This window comes from Trichoplusia ni, chromosome 26, assembly GCF_003590095.1.
Source record: "Trichoplusia ni isolate ovarian cell line Hi5 chromosome 26, tn1, whole genome shotgun sequence".
Taxonomy (NCBI): domain Eukaryota; kingdom Metazoa; phylum Arthropoda; class Insecta; order Lepidoptera; family Noctuidae; genus Trichoplusia; species Trichoplusia ni.
In genome coordinates, this window is record NC_039503.1 from 1,886,990 (window position 1) to 1,907,893 (window position 20,904).

Genomic DNA, 20,904 nt, shown 5'->3' on the forward strand with positions numbered 1-20,904 from the left:
AATCAAATCATTACCGCCTGACAACACAACGGGCACTTATTTAGACCTGAACCTAAATAAAATAAAGTGTCCTTTTGTCCGTTTATTGGGATCGTTCGATATCAAATTATACGCTTGGTTTTATATTGTAGTTGAAACTTGCAACATAATGTCGTAAGACGAAACGCAAATTACCGACACGATTTTTTCAATATTTTTTTGTTACAAACTCAAACACATTACCGACAGAAGGCAGCCGGGCAACACGTAGAACAATAATTGATTGTATTGAGCCTGGCCGACACCTCAAAATGTATCGATAAGTATGAGAAGCGAATATTAATTTTATTTCTCGCTTGTTCTTATGGGTACTTATGGGAAGAAAAGAGAAAGGAGTGTGGACGGTGCTATTCGATATGCGTTTTCCTCTGAAGGATACGAGTACGTGATTCGGTGTGTTTTTTTCGTGGGTGGAATTATTTGTAAGGCTTCGTTATGTGTTGCTCATTACTGTACAAGCGCGTATCCTGCCGGGCGACCGCAAATGCGAGACATTACGGCTGGCCGAGCCACCTGAGCGCGGGCCCGAGATGGCCCGGCTCCTGCGCTTAATGCTTCATACGTGCTCCGCGCATCGCGGTCGTCGGCGCAATCCCTGCCAGCGTTTTGTAAAACAAAACGTTTTATCGCCTTACAGGTGCTAAAACTATACTGAAATTGATATAAATTATATCGAGCGATATTATCTTTTCTTTTGTTCGAATAAGTTGTGTTTTCTTTATTCACAATCTCCTTGGTTTCAACACTATGGATATCGCATTGTTACAAAATATTTTGTTTAATATTTGCTTATGAGTTTAATAAAATTCCTAACCAAAAATATTCCTTTTTCACTTTCGCTGTCTCTGAAGCCCTTTGTCTGAAGGCTAATCTTCAAACAGATCACGTCTCATATTTTTCCTCTATAATTATTCCTTAACTAAGTAAAATACGAATAAAACAAATAAATTCAGACAATCGGGTCCACCGAAGTGATATCTTGTATGAAGTTATCGGTCGGTGGCTGTGGTGAAGTTTGGGGCGGGCGCTCGCCGCGTGGCGACCACAGGCCGAACGATAAACACTTATCTGACGGTCGGAGCGGCTTACAAATAGAAAGATTTGCCATAACAATTAATAACTGGACTATTCTAAGGAATGAAACTCGATCGGATACTATGCTATCCTACTGTCTACCTGTCCTTACGTTATCTTTAGAGACAAGACATCATGAAGCGTGAAGGTGATTTTTGCTGAATATGTATGACGTTACAGTATAAGGCTAGTAATAGTAGATGTTAAATAAAAAAGTCTCGCCAAACGTGAAACTTTTTCGAATTGCTGCGCGATTAAAAAGTAATTTCAACCCTTTAAGAATAGACTTCTTAAAGTATATTTCTGAAAGCCCTATTTTCAGAAGATATCTATGTAGTATATTTTCAACTCAATTATAAATACGAGTTTAGCCTGTTACAATGTGGTTTTATCGATATACATTAAAAGGTAAACGTTTATAGAGTTTATTTTAAAGCAACTAAAATATCAGTCGAATCTTTGTGGTCAGCGCTTTTACAGTGCACTTTGCTAATACATTTAAAATGCGCGAAAATTAACACACCGGAAAATAGTGGCTGATTGTAATGAGGTGGGGGATATGTGGAGTTAGATGAATAATACAAGAGTTGTCGACAGTACGTCGGTATAATCATTCACTACTTAACTGTTTTAGAAGTTTTGTGCGTGCTTTTTGCTAGCGCACGGCGACGAAACAAGGGTTGGGGGTGATTCCAAAAATGCGTTTTATCGTAAAATATTAAATTCTCTGAAAATTATCAGAGATTTTAACGAGATTATTATTTGTCCGGAGCTTAAATTAAACGTTTAAGAATGATGGATTTAATAGAGGCGTGTTACGAAAAGTGCAATATAAAATGGTTCGTCCACAACCGCCTACATCACAATGCACTTGACAATAAAAATATATTCCGAAGAATCCTTTCTAACCATGTAAGTAACGTTAAAGAAGGCAATTATAAAATTGACGTATCGGTAATAGTGAGCACGTACGGCTAACTGTCCAGTCAGACCAGGAGCTGTGGTTTGCGGCCAAGCTTAATTCTACCCGCACCGCTCCACCCACCATACATTTTAATAGTTTTAATGCCCCAAGACTATCTTCAGTAGCCGTACGATTAACTGATAAACAGAGAGCCACCAATAACCTTTTTTGTCCGGTTTTGAAATACTAGAATAAAGACGTTACACAGTACGTGATTCATTTTCTAGGGATTTTTTTGATCGTGTGAGGTCAACAGGACGTTCGATACTTCGATCTAAATTATAGACGTAGATTCGGTGAAGGGTTTTCGTTTCCGCGGGTGGTTCCTTAGATCTTGTTTTATGACTCAATTTACAGGCAAGGTGTTTCGAATAATTGTGTTCCTTGAATTTGGACACCTTATTTAGTTAGTTAGTTACAAAATATGTTGGAATAATATTTTTTTATCAACTCATTTAAATATAATATTACCAAGTTATAGAATGCTTTGTGTGTACAGATTTGTCAATTCACCTTGGCCTGTTCGAGAAACAAGAAGTATGACACTTCTGGATTTACGTTGACCGTCGTTGTTTACAATCGTAATTTAGCGGTACGAGAGGAAACAGCGAGGTGTGAAATAGTGCCCTAGTCGTGCATATAGGAGTAGCACGGGACGCGTGTGGCAAGCAGTACTACGCGTTGCGTGGACGGCGCTGTGCGTGGGCGGCTAATCCGTTGCCGCTTATTACATCCCACAGTAGCACACCGATTGAAACCGCAGCCTGCGGCCCCTGATTTCTGCAGCCCCATCGATCTATAGTTTCGTTATCAAATTTTCACACGGACCCTCGCTCTCGCACCAAGATTGACTTTATTTGAGTAAGTGTAACCGCAGACCTACGCGCCAGCTCCGGCTAACGCTCGATAACCGACGCTGTTGACTCCGCTTTACAATACATAGCCGACTTGATACTATTTTCAATTGAATCTCTACTGAATTAAAGGTATTGGAGTGTGAAACAGTGAAAAGTATCGTTATAATGCGATAGGTAGTCGGTTGGTAGCCAATCACGGCGCCCGAGATATTGATCATCGAAATTGATCAATCAAATCGAAAATATCTTACCGGAAATAAGGCGCGATGTAATATTACGTTGTTCTTGGAATTGAATGTTTTCGAAAATAGATTTTATAATAATTTTAGTAAAAGTGTGAAAACTGTTATTACGGTATTTTTTACAAGAAGGAAATCAACAAATTTCGAGGTCTCTAATGGTCTCAATACAATTTTGAGTATGTATCAGTTGTGAGGTAATTATCGTGCAGCACAGGGAGCCATTGAAATTGATAGTATTTGACGTAGAAGTGATTACATGGTGTGCCATTGGCAATAGCAGCCGCCAGTGAATGGACCGCCACTCTGATTACTTTGGATTCAAATAGTGATAGACAAGCGCGTATTGTAGCATTATAAACGTCATAGACGTTCTCTGATTAGTCCATGTGTGAATTATAACACGAGTATTAATCTTATGTGCAATGCATTTAACATTTATAGTTATTTTAAGCATTTAAAACTTTTGAAAAGTGCTAGTGTTTTGTTCGATCCTTTCGGTACGATGTATTTTACAAGCGTTAAAACCTAGTTTTGTATATAAAATAATGTATTTATATTAAGTGAAACTACTTTTACGGATTTTATCGCGGTTTAATTTTAGATTTTAGTTCCGACCTTTGCAGGTATCATGGTCACGGGCACAAAACCCGCGATAAAATCTGTAAAAGTAGTTTCATTTCAATGTCAAACATTCGCATAAACCTAAGAAACCACTATATTTATATTAGTCAACATTATTTAATATTTTATTAACTTTATAAAATTGCATCCAAACGAACCTTTTTAGAAAGTCAGTATTCATATCTTTTCTTAGTACCCTTAACACGTGTCAATTAATGTCAGACACCATAGGTATCTAACTCCACTTTTTTTATTAAATATGATTTTTAAGATTAGCCAGTTCTATAAGTTCATAGGTCTATAGCGCACGATGTTACGCCGCCCGCCGGCGTAATGACATTGTGCCAGAGCGTCCGTTTTTTCTCCCCATCGCATTTGATGTTATTGTTATTATTTTTCTCTTGTAGCACATCTAGAGGTCGACGACATAGCATCAACACCATCGACTTGAGAAAAGATCAGCTCCAAAGATTAAGACTGTGTTGACAAGCAGAGACAGGTGAGTGATGGACGCTGTTGGTGTAGGTGGAGTGTACCTATGTTTAAAAATATATGTTCTTGATTGTAGGTCAAAAAGACTGCAGATATACATGCCTAAGTATGTAAGTCTGTGTTTGTTAGTTGGATTCTTTTGTTGAAATTTGGTATGGAGATAGCTGATGCTTTGGGCATAGATTACTGTTATCCGACTTCGTCAAAGGACGAACGGTTACGGTTATTTTTGCAGTTATATGGTCAAGGCGGGTGGAGTTGCCAGCAACAACTAGTCTATATAAATGGTAAGTAGAGTGACGTGGACTATAATTTGACTATACTCTCCTTTTCTTAAAATGTTTTTGCTTGAAATTATTGTGGTACAAGTTGCTTATTAATACACTAACTGTTTAGGACAAACTACATTTTTGACAAAAGGCTGTGAAAGGCTACTTGGTGTCAGTGAAAATCACAAAAATAAGTGATCTAGACAACATTACAAACACAACGGCAAGAATAGAGGTTAGACGCAGCTTAAGAACTTATCAAGACAGTGGTTTTGCTTGTCTGTTTAAATTACTTGAAAAAGATATCGAAAGACAAGATGATCGTTTAAATTGTAACTATTCCTTATTAGTTTTGATGTGTTGAATTATTTAATGAGTTTTCAAACTTTTGATTGCGCTTAGCGCAGCCAAGTACACCATGCCTACGGTCAGCGGCCTCATGCAATTCCGTACATGACAGTTGTCACCAACACACCCCGAAACTAGGGTTACCTACTGTCTCTACTGTATATGAGTGAGTGTTTTAGTTTTAGAGAACCGACAACCCTAGGTCGGAGTAACATTGTCTTGAAACAAAATGCGATGGAATTTTTTTTGACGGTTTAAGTAAAGGATTCCTAATGTTAAGATAGTAAAAAAATGCACTTTCAAGAAATTTGGGTGTTCTTAAAAAAAAAAAAAACGATTATTAGACAAATTGACGTCTTGTAAGTATTGCAGTGATTGAGTGCTTGATGAAGATTTTATATAATTATTTTTATCACTGTTACTAAGTATAATTAAATAAATTCGTTAACAGTTTAATCATTATATTTTTACCATGTTTGTTACGTTGCTCTCTTATCGGATTGACCTGTTACAAATTAGGAAATCCGATATATTTAATAAGGATAATTTAACGCTTTTTACCATTTACGTTCATGTCGTTCATTGCCGTGAATTCAGTACGCTAAAAATACTAGGTAATATAAAATATAGCTACAATTTACATAATGCGATGTCGCATTTTTTGAAGTGACAGAATAGAAACATATAGGATTATGTAATTTACCTACATGTTACTGATTGCCGTGATACACTCATAATTTCTTAATGTTTTTTAGAATCTACCCTAGGACTATTTAGCTGTTGTTAAGGTAGTAATCAACTTCCAAGCTTCTAACGGGAAATCTTTCCATTGAACTGTAGATACGAAATTCAAAATGCATTTTGTTACTCCTCTTTAAAAAGTATAAATAATGACGTGAAATGAATATCGGCCGTTGTTTAGCGGACGCGTGCCCAGCTTGCAAGGTGTTCGATCAGTGCGCGTAATTGGCCGGTTCCGATTGTACGGGAGCCGGCCCCCGTCCGACCGTCTACGTCATCATTCAACAACCGCATTGTTTGCCCCTCTGCTGTCACTGCTTTAATATCATTTTCAAAACTAATGCAATTCGGTAAAGTGAAATAGTTAAAACTCAAAGGAGGTTTGTAACTTTGACAGCGTTACAAAACCTCCTTCAAGCAATTTGATAACCTTCGAATTTCAAAAATATTCGAATAGGCTCTAAAACTGGTTTGGAGATTCCCGGAAAACGTTCGGCGGACATTAAAAACAAAGACAAGAAAAAAACAATATAAACATAGACGCCAAATTAAAAATAGAAGGAAACTGTGTGCTAGAAGCCACGTAGATGTCGTTAAATTATACCCGTGAATCACAACGTAATCGAACCGGATTATTACGAAGATATTTCATAGGCAGGAAGCAAATCATTACCGATGCAATATCGATCGTTTTATTTAAGTACAATTTTGTTCCATTCAAGAACTTGTAATTTATAAGCTCTAATACTAAGCAATTTGTCAGATCATTGTGGACCGTAAGCGGTGAACGATGAGAAAGCCAGGGAATTCTTTTGTTTCTGACTTTAATATACCGGCATTTTAATAACCAGTAAGAAGTAAGAATAGAAGTAGTAGAATAGACATTTGATACTTTCATCAGCACTTAACATTGGTTTTAAGGATCAAATTGTTTTGGAGAGGACTGTAAAGAAATTACGCAATATAATTATAATGACAGCAGAAGACTAAATCAGGTCCCTCTAAAAGATCCCAGTGATGGCAAAATCTGAAAATAATTAACTCTAATAACTTTAAAAATTACACAGCAAGTCAAAACGAAGCAATCTGACAGTTAGCAACAAGCATTAGAGTTGACATGGGCTGTCGGCGGCGGCTAATAACGTGCGTAATGGCGGCGTGTCATTAGCGGCGCGCGCGCAGATTGCCGTGCTGCGCTGATGAAACTCACTGGGATTGCCTTGTAAACGCCCCAAGTATGAACTTAGAATGGATAGATAGGATTTTTTTGTTAGATTATTTTTGATTTCAATGTTTCTTTTTTACTTTTTGTTCAATAATACTCCAATAAGGTAAGATCTGTTAAAGGTAGGAAATTATATGAAACTTATTCGAAATAAAGCAGGACCCATGACTTTGACCAAGCCTTCTGTCTTGGGTTCATATCAATCTATAAATCTTTGCTTCTAAACGATTGTATGAAAGTAACCAAATAGTAAGATAATTGCATTTTCTTGATAAATTAAAGGTATTGGAAATTTCCTCTGTACTTGTACACACCGCTTTTTTTTCTCCCAGGTTCGTTTTGGAAACCCGCCTTCCTAATTGTGGTCCGTGTAATTTCTCGGCGTCAGAAGCAATTTGTGGTAGTTTTTAATCGTTCCAAACTTAATACTAAACCGTAACGAACGGATAACTTCCAGTTTATTGGGAAATTGTTTATTTAACTAATAGCGTAGCAAGATAGATACTGTATTTACAGGTTAAGATTCATAGATTTTTATTGATTTTTTTGTGTGCAAAAAGTATATATGTTTGCCAAAATAATACATCAACTTACACCGTATTATTTTAGAATCAATTCACAGCAGTTCCGTTATATCTATAAGTTTACCTAACGCACAGATGTCATGACTCAAGCGCAATCAAAAAACAAAACAGCTGATTTCATGTATCCTAATTGCGTGATTAAAGGCCGATTTTTCAATCATCAGTTAACCTCTATCTGAGGAATAAATATGGCCGTTTGTCTTATTTTGTAAACAAAAGCTGTCAAAACGTCAATCATATCAGATAAATGTTATCTGGCGATTGAAAAATCAGCTCTTTATTAAATATATCTTGGGAAATTGAATGCTTCGTATACACATGATTAGTTGACCTTGTCTATAACATCCATAGGCCTACAGCAGCTTGTCGGTAAATAAGGCGGCAGTCAGTTAGAGGGTCGTGATGAGCTCGACTCAGTAATGAGCGATGCGGATATTCATAAGTTTAACGCTGGCTCTAGGACACTTTACAGTTATTTAGGCCATAATTTTATAATGCGGGAAGATTACGTATTTGTTTAATTTGTTTTATTAAGAAAATCTGTATTACTCTTGTTTATTGTCTGAATAAGGGTTAGCTTTAAGTAGGGTTAAAAGTCTTTGATTTAAGTTATTAACAATAAAGTATTACCTATTGCGTTGTAAACTAGGGTTAGAAAATATGTTGAACATGTTTATTTTTTCATTTTCTAAAATGTTTCGTTGTGAGATTGATTAATGGTCTTTTTTGTGTAAAAAATCTTGTGTCCTTGTGTTCATAGTAGAAGAAGTTGCTTTCACAATTAGACGTTGTCTTTAGAGTAGTGTAGCAAGAAAAAAATAAAAAACTAAAATAAATCTAAAGTATAAATCATATATAGTACATACCTCCCGAGGGCAGATTGGCGTTAGTCTTATACTCTCGTTCCTCATGAGACAGGGAGCGCAGACTCCTCACGGAGGAGCTCTTGTACTCCATCTCCCGGAGAGCCAGGCTCGCGCTGTCGCACGCAATGATCGACCGCTGCAGACCGAAGGATCTGATCTGGTGTGGCGATGCGTTTGTACCTGCGAGGAAGATTGGACTTTATTCGTATGTGCCATAAGACATAAATCGCTAAAATACTAATGTTCGTTGTATATAAATACTACGTACTAATTAATGATTACATGTTTACGATTTTTGTTATTTTAACGTTAATCAAACTAGCGGATGAGTAAACAAACAAACAATGTGTAAACCTAACCATCCACCACCGTCACGCGAACAAAATTAACTTCGGTAATTTAATTTATTTCTAACTAGCACAAAAACTATGGGTTTCCGGCGTCCAATCTTCAATTAAACGGCAAAGTGTCAATCACCTTATTACATAAATAGGTGGTCTTTTTTTTCAATCAGCGGCACCCAAAATTGGCGGGCCTTCTGTCGGGCCTTGGCCCAAAGGACCCGCCTCAATTATTTGGGTCTTTTGGAAAAAAAAATAAGATAATTAGTTTATGAGTTTACACAATGCAAAATGCTCATATGGGCACCGCAATTATGTAGTGAAATCGACGCAAACAAATGCACAAAGTTTATTATTTGTTGTTATTTAATAGGGATACAAGGATGTAATATGGCTCTTGGAAGATGTCGATATTTCTTTTCCTCTTCTCTTGTTTAGGCGTTATGTGTTTTAAAGATTTTACTGCACTTTAAGTACAAAACAAAATGCTCCTGAATAACGAATATAATAAAAATAAAATAAGTTTAAAAGCACTGAATGAATTAACAAAGTAAAACGTTTCATTCAGCTACATAACAATATCTCATTTCGATCCCTTTTTAGCTTAACTCAATTATATTATGCACTACAAAACTATTTAAATATCATTCGGTGCGACCGCTGCAAATAAATTGCATTTTATCGATAGTCGATAGTCCGTGTAATGTGGGAGTACAGCGCAATTAGCGAGGGTCACAGCGAAGCGGCTTACACCGTCCCCACCTACAAATTAAGTCTATTAAGTCAAACTTTTAAGTCCCCCATGATGCCGGACTTTCTTGTGTCCGAAACTTTGAGGCTTAGCGAGTACTTTGTTTGCCCTTTCTGCAGTTCGTTTGATATCTTCTGTAATATATCTGGATTTTGTATTCGTTGAGTTTTGATAGAGATCTGACGTTAATTAAGCAGTGAATACGTTTTTGTTTGTTTTAAGTGTGCTTGGGGATCATTTGCTTAACTAACCTTCTTCATTTTCAGATGTACCTTGTACGTACACGTGTATCAGTAGATGTTCGTGTAATAGCAATATCATTCGATTTTGGTTCGTTCTACGACTCGCTAATTTGTTATTGAAATCGATTTCTATCAGAGACATATACTGTTAAGAATCTTTTGTATGAAAAACGTTTAGATTTTTTTTTTACAAATAAAATTTAAAGGTTTGTTTACTGCCTACAATCACCAAAACTTTCTACAGTAATATTATTTGTATATGATCGAATGTCCCTGATCAGTTGGCACACCGCGGCAGCAGGCACAAAGGTCCCAGCAGTTGCGCAGTGCGTGAGTACAACTTATTACTGATATAATTTCACTATTGTTAGCCGCCGGCTCCGCTCCATATGGCGTAACGTGTTTTTTTTTATTTTCCTCCAATTTCGTCGATAGTTCGAACTCCTTTTGAGCGACTTCTTAGTTTCGCGTGACTGCAGACGGAAGACGATGTTTTATGATATTAATTAGATATTTAATGGGCAGGCATTTTGTGTGGAATTAAATTTTATTTGTTGTTTATTGTTTGTGGGAAAATTGTTAAGTGGCAAATAAGATAACTGTTTTACAGTACTTCTATTCTTATTCTTATTAAAGCAATTGCGTTTAGTTGTTGTAAATATTTGATGTGTTAAAAAACATATCTTAAAATATCCTCTCTTACAGTCTTAACATATTGATCAATATTCTACCGGAATCTACTTCACACTAAAAAGTAATAAAATTGTTGAAAAAATATACATCGCATAACGAAATGACCTTTACCAGTATGTCAATGTCATGTAAATGTAACAATAAAGTAGGTAAAACAAAAACATAACGATAGTCCGTATCAGTACGGAGTCCCGTGGGAAGAAAATAGTTTATCTACGAATTGCTATATCGCGGTCGCCACCGCTATCATATATATGAAAATTACTGGACGATAATAATAGAAACAATTCACAATATTATATGTTTTAATTGTTTAAAGCCGCGGTTTTTGTCGCACGACGTCGAATAATAACAAATTGGGTGTTCACGACACGCTCCATCGAATTATGTTTTCATATTAGTTTTTTAATTAATTGGTGAGTTGCTTTATTGTAATTTTGTATTTTAACGGGTATGAAATAATTGTTTGTATTTCGAACAACCGCATTATTGAAATTCGTTGACGCATGCGTAATCAACGAATAGGTGTTGTGTGTTGATAATAACATTTTTGTTTGTCACAAAAGGCGACTTTAGGCCTAAGATACTTCCTTGAGGAAAACTAATGTTTTGATATTTGTTATAATTTGCTAATACTTTAAATAGAAATCGTAAAATTGTTTTTCCGAACCCTGGGATTCTTGTTTGATAAAATGTGTAAGCTGTAAATCCCAAAAAAAAAATCATGAAATCATAATAAAATTACTGGGTATTTTTGTTGCCCTACAAAAATACCCAGTATCAATAGAGGAAGATGATTAAATTAGATATTGTGACAATTACCACGAACAGTTTAGTATTTGACCACCGCACTAAAGTACAGTACAGTAAAGAACTTCAGTTGGCTGCAAAATTGTTCCAACTTCACATAATCTTTATTACAAAGCAATAAGTTTGAATATCGAGGTCGATATCGTTCGTTATCATTTCTGTCACGCGGTCGACATTACACAACAGTCAAACTGTGAAACTGTGGTTACCCAAAAGGTTGTGGCAGTCGGTCTGCAGCCGATCTGCGTAAACCACGAATCATGGATGGCTGAAGGAGCTGGGGGCCTACCACCGACGCAGAAGCGAGATAGAACTCTACATGGTGTAGAGCAGCATCTCGTTCCCACAAATGCAAGCCTTACTTCAAGATGTGGTAATAAGCCCCCTGACCATGTTTGGGCTAACTTAGCCTTTGAGCCACGAATCCTAGCAACAGGTTGCTGATGACAGAGCTTGCTCGATTGGTTTACGAAGCTATGTTTAAAGGGTCTCTGTAAACCTTTGATTACACATCTCTTGGTACATCAGAAGCTGTTAGATGCCCTGTGTTTAATGGTTTACCCTTCAGACCTACTAATTTTTGTCTCCATGTTCCATCATCGATATTTAACTGTACGCCTTCGATAGTAGAGTTGCAAAAAGAAGACTCTACATTGTTTCGAAAATACAATATCTGACCATCCATTGCTCAATTGATGTAAATAATATTTTAAACTTAAACTAATGACAAATATGCGATAATTAATTTAACGTCTATAAACTTATAAACTGGCACAAAAAAGGTATGTCCAGCAGTGGACTTTAATAGTTTGAATTGAGATTGTGAATCTAGCACTTATGAATTAATATTTTCACCGTTTCCCAGTTAAGGCGAATCGACGCTTCTGACTCTGACAAAAATGAGTATTGCTATACAGAATAATGTAGCTTAAAAAACACACGTTCTCTTGAAGAACAAAAGACGGTGGTTCTTTCTGGCGCAGTCGGTTAAAACACTGTACTTACTTGTTTTAGAGCGCGGCTCCCGAGGTCCATCGACGGTGACTTTGATAGCTTTTTGGTACGTTGCTACTTGAGGTGGATTCGTTGATATTGTGATAGTAAGCGAAAAACTTTTCCCTGGAACAAAAAAAAAGAAGTTTTTAATATGTAAAAGATAATTATTATTGCTTTTTGAGAGAACGACAAGAAAAAGACGCTCTAAACATTTTTAAAATTGGAGACACGCTGCGTCTGTGGCATATTTTCGTCTTACGTATGTTCTATTAGTGCTCGTAAGAGCTAAAAACCTTCCAAATTTCTACATTGGGAACACTATCTTACCAATTTCAAAAGTAAAACGATAAGTATAGGCGAAACTCTAGCATGTTAACTTAAAAACGACATCAGTTATATATGTTAATTGCAACTACCTGCTGTCAATCCATCAGCCGAGCTTAATTAAATTAATTCATTTCAATTATTCCTCTTTAAATCATTCGCCAAATGAGATAAAATATTCTCATAACATTCGTTAGTAAATAAAGGCTGTTAAAATCGCATAACTAGTGTTACAATAACCAACACTATGCATTAATATAACATTAGTAATGTTAATCACAATACCAAATTAACAGACCACTAATTCACACATTCACCTACACAATCATCCTTTATAGTATCTGCTCTAACAGGATTCAATCAAATTAATCAACTTATTAGCCGCTATAATCGATATAGTATATAATGACACGCACACATGCGAGCGAATCGGTGTGCGAATATAGCCGTAACTACTGCGGATAGCGTATGGTGGAAAATGGCGAGCTTTTTGGGCGCCCGATTTGCGGTCGCCAGTAATGAATGCACCGATAAATACCGAATAAAATTACAGTTAAAATGAGTAGATTAACATGTCTAATGCAGATAATTCGTGTGTAGAGCGCACTCGATTCGGAATAAATGACTGATTTCAACGTGTTCCGCGTAGTAGATTAGCTTCGTTTTGATGTACGAGTGTTTACTGATTTTGGTATTTTGAGATCATTTTCAAAGAGGTGTATCTGTGTATTGTGTAAGCATCGATTCAGTATTAACAGGAACCTAAAAAAAATAAGTTTAGAAGTAGTTATGAGATTAGTTATTTTACTTACGTCTGCTTAATATCCTGTTCTTTGTGATATCCCTTATCACAAAGAACAGGATACTTCCACAACTGGTTTGACAGTTTCCTGTTTTCAAAACATGTTAAGACATGATCATAAATAAATTATGTATTAAAAACAACACGAAATATTTACAAGTTAAAAAACAAAAAAATATTAAATTAAAGCATCAAAAAATTCATCGGCGTCGCTGCCGGCTGGGAGTGTGCCCAAAAGGCTGGCAGCATTGCCACGTTGAAATGGCAATGCTAATCCTCTGAGCGAGGTAAAAGCCAGCCTTTGGGTCACGAGAAGTGTCAACGAGACGCTTTGCTAGGTCTTTAAAAAGCGTTTTGGCACTCGGCCCCCACGGCCCAAAAGTTTCAACCCCAAACGGCTCAAAGAAGTAACTACCAACTAGATTACCATATTTGCGCCGTTTGAGGTTTTCAGCAGCCGCGGCAGCAGAGCCAGCGCAGCTCGAAGAGCCGGGAAGGTGAGATGGCGCAAGAGTATCGACACGAAATAGGAATCCTTCTGTACCCGAAACGTGTTGTAGCTTTGACCGTAATATGCCCAGGACATTTAAGAAGTGCTACGCAATTCTGAAAAACATCTAGTACGTACGGAACGATTTGAATTCACACGTGAAAAATTTAACGAATTTATAATCTCAGATACGAATCTGGTTGTTTTATTTTCGCTCGGAGAAGTTCAGCTTACACCTCAATAAGGAAACAAATCATCATAAAACATTGGTCGCTAAACTTTAAAGGCGTGTCTTGAACGATGTGAAATATTGCTTCTAAAGTTGCTATTAAACTTAATGCATTCCACATGATCACTCATCAACAGTTTAGGACCTAACACAATACCAGCAAAGCCGTAAAATATAACATTGTATTGCAACGACCGTCTCCAGAAGGTGTTGAGAGAGGCGCGTGAAATATTCAATTATTGTGCCCCGGCGCAGGTGGGCGAGGGGTGGGGGGAGGGAAAAGGCCGCCATCTTGATTTACGATCGAGCGTAAATCCTGAGTGACATTTGTGAGTGAAGACGACTTGCAAACCGTCGCGTCTTATGTACACGACTATGACACGATTTCAGGGAAATATTTTGCGGTTAACTTTACATTACCGCTTTAAAACGGCTAATAGTGTGCTAGTTCGGTCCAAAGCAGCAATGGAAAGCTGGTAATCATATTATGCAGCTACAGGTCTTAAATGTGATCATGAGTTCTCGATATTGCGTGGAACGCCCAGAGAGCATAAATATAAAACGTTATGTGCTTGTCGTGACATGTGAACTGCTGTCTTGTCAAACCTCTTACACTTTCGGCGACATAAAGAGAATTTGACATACTAATATAATTCGTGTTACGATATGATAAACAGCATCAGGTGCTGTTATGCTTGACCAAAGAAGAAGATTACTTTTCCTTGGGCAAAGAAAATTTAGCGGGCTTACGAAAATTAGGTTTGATACTCATTCTTTTTTGATTATTTGACATCATTTTTCTATTTCATATATTCTGTGGCTTGTATGGGCCAGTATGAGTTACTCAAGACCAAAACAAGTGACCAACAAAAAGACATTTGAGAGCCGAACATAACAACGATGACCGCTACACAAATCATTTGGTCACACTCGTCGCCGTGGTCATGCCGTTTACATCGCTGGCTCCTAATTATATGTCCCATTTGACAAGTATGAGGGTACTTTCGAAATAACGCATTACTATCAAATTACCGATTTACAAATTCGAAAAACGTGTTTGGTAATGCTTTGATGATGTCATTCTGTAAATATGTGATTGCTCAAAATTGTGATGGTGACTGAAATTTTGCCTTGTTCGGTAATTAAGGCATTGTCTTTTCCTTTATTTAAGGAGGAAATTATAGTTTGCTTTGGGAGTAACCTTTTCTGCAAATTAGATAAGATATTGGATAATTGGACATTCAAGACCTGTTTTGAGATTTAAGCTTTGATCATGAAACACGTATTATATTTGATAATTTTAAGGAATGACTCACAAAAAAAAAACAAGGCACCACTGTGGCTAATACCCCCTGCCTTTTTGAAAGACCGTCTTTCATTATCATCGAATATAACACAACAAACATTTTTATCCGTCATCGTATACCACGACAAAAAGAATTCGAGTTTCCAAAACGCCAGCGAAGCAGTCTGCGCCCATCCACTCTAATCACATCACATTATCGATGCACTGTTTTGATGAGCCGTCACAACTAATGGTAGTTCACACACGATGGTGTTTAGTTACATTGTATTTATACCCGAGGGGATATAATGACGCTTCGTTTGTAACCAGCCTGTATGTTGATCGCGATATGTCGTATTGTCGCGAGTTTTCTTATTATGTTTCAAAAAGGAGGTTCTTGAATCGTCTGTATCTTTATATGTTCGTTACCTCATAATTTCGAACCGCGTGTACCGATCATGTTGATTATTTATCCATTTAACGAGAAAATTTATTGTATGTAAATTGAACTAATTTGTGTGGGTTGGGAATAAGTATATTGAAAACACTATTTAAGCTCAAAATATTACATGTTCTATTGGTTTTTGATTCCCAAACTATTGAAAAACATATTTTTTCGCTTATATATCTAACCAAACTTTTTGTGATAAGTTAAGAAAAATAGCTGACGAACTACATCGCACAGATCTCATCTTTAAAACGAAATAAAAACTGATGTGAACTACAAGTGCTACCGGTTATAAATTGATTCTAGGTTATTTTTATTCTATGACTCACTGTTAATTCTTTGATGTATTATTTATAGTTGCATCATATTTATAAGTTAGAATTCCCCGCGACCTTGCGACCTTTCACAATGCGGACTGCAATCTTATCTAGGTCGTTCATGGTCTCAAAATTAAAACGCTTTAATTTTCCGTTAAATGAACTTCAAAGATAAAAACTATACTAAGTCTAATACAGTTCTTCGGGATTGCAGACTTCTTATATATTGAATTACCGAAAACGGAACTTTTGCGTTGGCCATCCTTTGAGCTCATCCTTTTTTCGTATCCACTTCTTTAGTTTCGAAAATCTGGAGTTTCACATAACAGTATCTCATGTATATACTGCATGGGCTTAATTACCGGATATATTTCTGGTCTTTTCCGATGGCAGTGAAGTAATATACTTACGTACAATCTACCTGGCAACTTGGCTAGCCCACATTCTCTTGACCCTTGCCAGCCTATACTCTACCCTGACTACTTAATACATAACACGGCAGATGCCGAGCTATATACTTGATCCACACACATACCCATCTCCATACCGTCCAGTCACAACGCTGATGGCATGTTAAAATGATCTCCGTGATTTTACTGCCCTTCCATATTGTTGGTGCATGTGGGCTGTAATGGCGGCTAGCTGCGCCGGCGCAAGCAACACAATGGAACACTAAAGTGCCAACGTCGTTTACTGCCTCCTGCGGTTTGGAAATTAAAATCCAACTTGCTGATCCGACTTTGTCGTGGTACCAAAGTGTTAAGGTGAGGGAAATTCTTCGATGTGAATGTCAAAGATGGTACCAATCTTGATCTTATAAAGATTAAGCTTAATACTTAGGTCCTCTATTATGACCATCTATTTCGGATACAGTTGCGACATATGTTGTGGAGCGACTTGTAGGAGGCCTTTGTCCAAGAGTGTACCTCGATAGGATAATATTTAAGTTATTGAATAACATTCAGACGAAACGGGTATATTTGGTTTTGAGTAAACGCTAGAGTTTCGGTAAAATATACAACTTTTGAATCTGATTCATTTTTATACATACCGTCACAGAATAATTAGTCAACCTATTTGTATAAAACAATATTATACTTACTAATTTTGTAATAAGTTTATTATTATTTGCCTTATTTGCTTTGAATATTATTTGCCAGCATTTCTGAGAACCCTGCATTAACGTTGATGACGTCTGTTTCGGGGACCTAGTACACTTCTTAAAACTATTTTTATAGTATCATGATTCTCCATCTAGCTGCTTAGTAACTTAACAGTATTCTCAAACTTAGTAACATTTACATTAATAACCAAGTCCACTCACCAACGCTACTCGATGTTCAGTGGACAGCTAAGGAAAAATGTTGATGATATACATTGATGGTCTGACCAACAACTACAATTCAAACCAGTCACAAAAGAGTCTCGCAATTGAGTTAATTTTCGGTGGTATCGGCAGAATACATTGACTATATGTACATCACCTAATTCTATAATAATATGAAAAGGTTTCACAGTGACTACTGATAATATGTAAACCCGCGTCAAATACCTAAGTTTGGATGTATACTGATAAATTCATGTGAAAAGCAAACGTATTTTTTTTTTCATCACATACATAAACAGAAAACTATTTTTTTTCTCCCCGTGTTACATATTACATGAGTCACATACTTTACGTGTAAAAAAAAAATAAGAGGCACTAGTAATAAGTAAACACTTGAAGTTGAGTACACTAACCTTGTAATACACTTAGATAAGTAAAGATGATACAATAAAAACTACGGTATTTACAACTCTGTTGGTTTTTAAGGAAAACCCTCTTTGTTCAGCCGTGTCTTGATTACCTAACGTAATTTACGTAATACTTCGATATGGTAGTTAGATGTTATTTATAGAAAACTATGTACACAATAAAAGCTATCGGGTGACAATTCTGAGATATTTTGGAAGTTAGAGTTATTAACTGAAATTTAATTTTTTGGTATTATTTTACGTCAAACTTTAACAAAAGAGGTGGTTTTATGGGTTGATTTGAACTGTTACTTAAGAGAATGACGTGAATTGGCTTATATTATAGAGAAAAGTCTTTTCTGTCTGTCAGTCAGTCTTGACTGGATACTTCCATCCCGCGATACAATATTAAAGCCGCTAACCTCTAGCCTTAACTCTGAATAATTGTAACGGCACTTACAAAATAATAAGAACACAATTCAAATAAACTGTAGCGAAGGCTTTGTTTTAATTTTAATTTTTGATATTTTATTTTAAATGGCAAAAAAATCGATGCTTATATCCTTTTTTAATAAATATCCTCCTCCGTTGTTCCAAATTAAATTTTCCGGCTTCCTCAACCTGCTTATAACATCGCCAGTTAATAGACACGACAATAGTAAGTTAACGGCAAACACGGGTTTTCACATTCGTGATTATGAAAATGCGCGTTCCCTCACCGCAAAACGATTATTTTGTTTATGAAGGGGTCTCGTGAAACGGGGCCTTAATAGCGTGATCGTTTTCTTTTATTCGATTTGATGGGTACTGTGCTATTTATCTACTAAATGGTATTGAAGAAAGTATAGCAAGAAATATTTTTTTGTTTTAGCTCGTTTAAAGGATTGATTATTTCTTTCGCTTAATCTCTGTGGTCTATCGACCCTTCGCGTTATGAATTTGACATTCAGTAAAAAATCGCCATTTCTATAATACATTGGATTATTTTGGCGACTGGTGGCTACATCTATTGTGGTTCTCAGGGTTAACCACACGGTTAAAAAAATAGAAGTCTAATTAGTTGCATAGAAGCCACTACATTTACATTTAAAAAGCAAATTAGTTTTGACATGAACGATCAATTACATTATAATTTAGCATCCTTGATTAACGAGAATTGACATTTCTCATTGAACCGGTCGTGCATTTTTTCTGTACTGTAGCTTCCGTACTTGACCACAGAACTACTAACCTAGTAGATAGAAAGAAGCGATCATATTAATATGATCATTGTTAACATATTAGAGGACGTCACCGGTGCGTGACAGGTGAAACACCGCGCAATGTAAATTAATGAGAGACCCACCGCGTGGCGTGTTAATTATCGATTCCGATAATAAGTGCCATTGCCGCGCAGCCTGACGTGATTTTATAAACATTTAAACTACGAACGCGTTATGAATGAAACCGGTATGCGCGGGCGACGCTTTCGTCATCGTTCTACTAATTCAATGCGTCATTATCACTTCAATTTCCCAACTTAATGACGTTCCGTGGGTTTTTTTGCGTTTCTTTTATCGTCATTAATTTGATAGGAAATCGGGAAATTACATTTGCCTGAGTTTTTAATGTATTTTGAACGTCAAGGCCATTCGGACAGGGGTCAAGGTGTCACAATGTCTATTTATAATCGCAGGCCGTTAAAATATTTTTTGTTTTATCCAAAGTATTGTTGAAACTATTTAACATTCGGTCGAAGGATACTGATTTATTTTCCTTATTATGAATTATGCCTGACACAGTCTACGTCAAGTAATAAACTTGATATACATAACTGATTCATACAAACCAAAACAGGCGTGACGTTTTATATATAACCTACCCAACAGTTAGACGTTTGACGTTTAGAATAAAATCAGTAATCTGTTTATTAGACAGGCGATGTGCACAAATCACGGCGGTCGGCCGCGCTGAGCGCCAGATTAACCAATTATTATCCGCCTCTGCTAATAGTTATAAACGCTGTAATACCGTCCGGTGACCGCTTAGATATTATTATAGAACTACATCACTATTAGTGATAACAATTTCAAGAACTTGTTCTGTGTCTCTCCGAATTGTGTTAAAATCTTGTGGAGTTTTATCAAGATTTCGCTGTCAGACCCACGGATGGTTTTCAACGGGATTGTCCGAAAGGGTTACTTCGACCCCGGTAAACAGAGGGTAAAGAAAGAAATATGGGAGGCTTTTAGTCTAAAAATAAAAGACTGATACTTCTGTTCAAAACAAAGAAGTCATAATTGATGATTTCCCATCCGAAAAAAGGATTCAGGAGTGGTTCGAAAGTCATCAGTTAATGAAATGTTTATTCATAAATATATCTCAATTAGAACCTCTTTGGACTAACCGCATACTCATCGCTTGGCCAGTTGAACTAAAATCATTCAGACTAAAAATAGTTTTAAGAGAAGTTTTTTTGTTGTTCGTTCAAGAACATTTATAGATACATGCAAGTATGTATATACCATTTATTACGTATATCCCTAACGCCATATATGACTGTATTAAACAGTACTAAGTATTGTGTAAATATGCGTGTCATTGCTCTTGTTAGATTTGTTCCGGTTACCGATTGGGAACACCCACTGTGATTTGAACTAAACAATATTGTTAGGTATAAAAGAAACCAGTTTTTTCTTATGTAAAGGATATTAATAGATTAAATAGAAGTTAAGGTTGAGGATGGTAAAAGAGTTTTACGCATTTACCTTAACTTCTGACTTTTTAGCGTTAAAACGGTACCCTCTTAGTATACTTTACATCCGTTAACAGGTTGAGTTTTATGAATTAATGGTAAGACAGATTTTTTTTACTTTTTTATAATAGGATAAATGTACGAAAATTACTTATTGTTATTGTTTTTAAGTAAAATATAGTATAATGAAGAATGCCTATCAATCTAATTTATTTTAATGTGAGATTATGATACGAACAGAAATATTTCTTAATGTGAGATGAGTAAAATTACTACTTCTTGAAAAGCGACGGTAACTCGTTCTCGCTTACATAGCTAAAGAACACATTCATCGATTTTGATAAAATTGTGAATGGTTATAGTTTGATCTTTAAGACCCTCATTTT

General features: G+C 36.3%; 1 protein-coding gene across 2 annotated transcripts in view; it reads right to left on the reverse strand.

Moving 5' to 3' along the window:
* Positions 1-20,904, reverse strand: part of LOC113505439 (runt-related transcription factor 3-like) — a 51,548-nt gene that overhangs the window by 22,656 nt on the left and 7,988 nt on the right. For both annotated transcript variants that reach the window (XM_026888114.1, XM_026888115.1), the window contains exons 3-4: positions 12,165-12,278; positions 8,323-8,502 (exon numbers count right to left, since the gene is read on the reverse strand). In XM_026888114.1, coding sequence (XP_026743915.1) covers positions 8,323-8,502; positions 12,165-12,278 — 294 coding nt within the window. The remainder of the gene's footprint in view (positions 1-8,322; positions 8,503-12,164; positions 12,279-20,904) is intronic.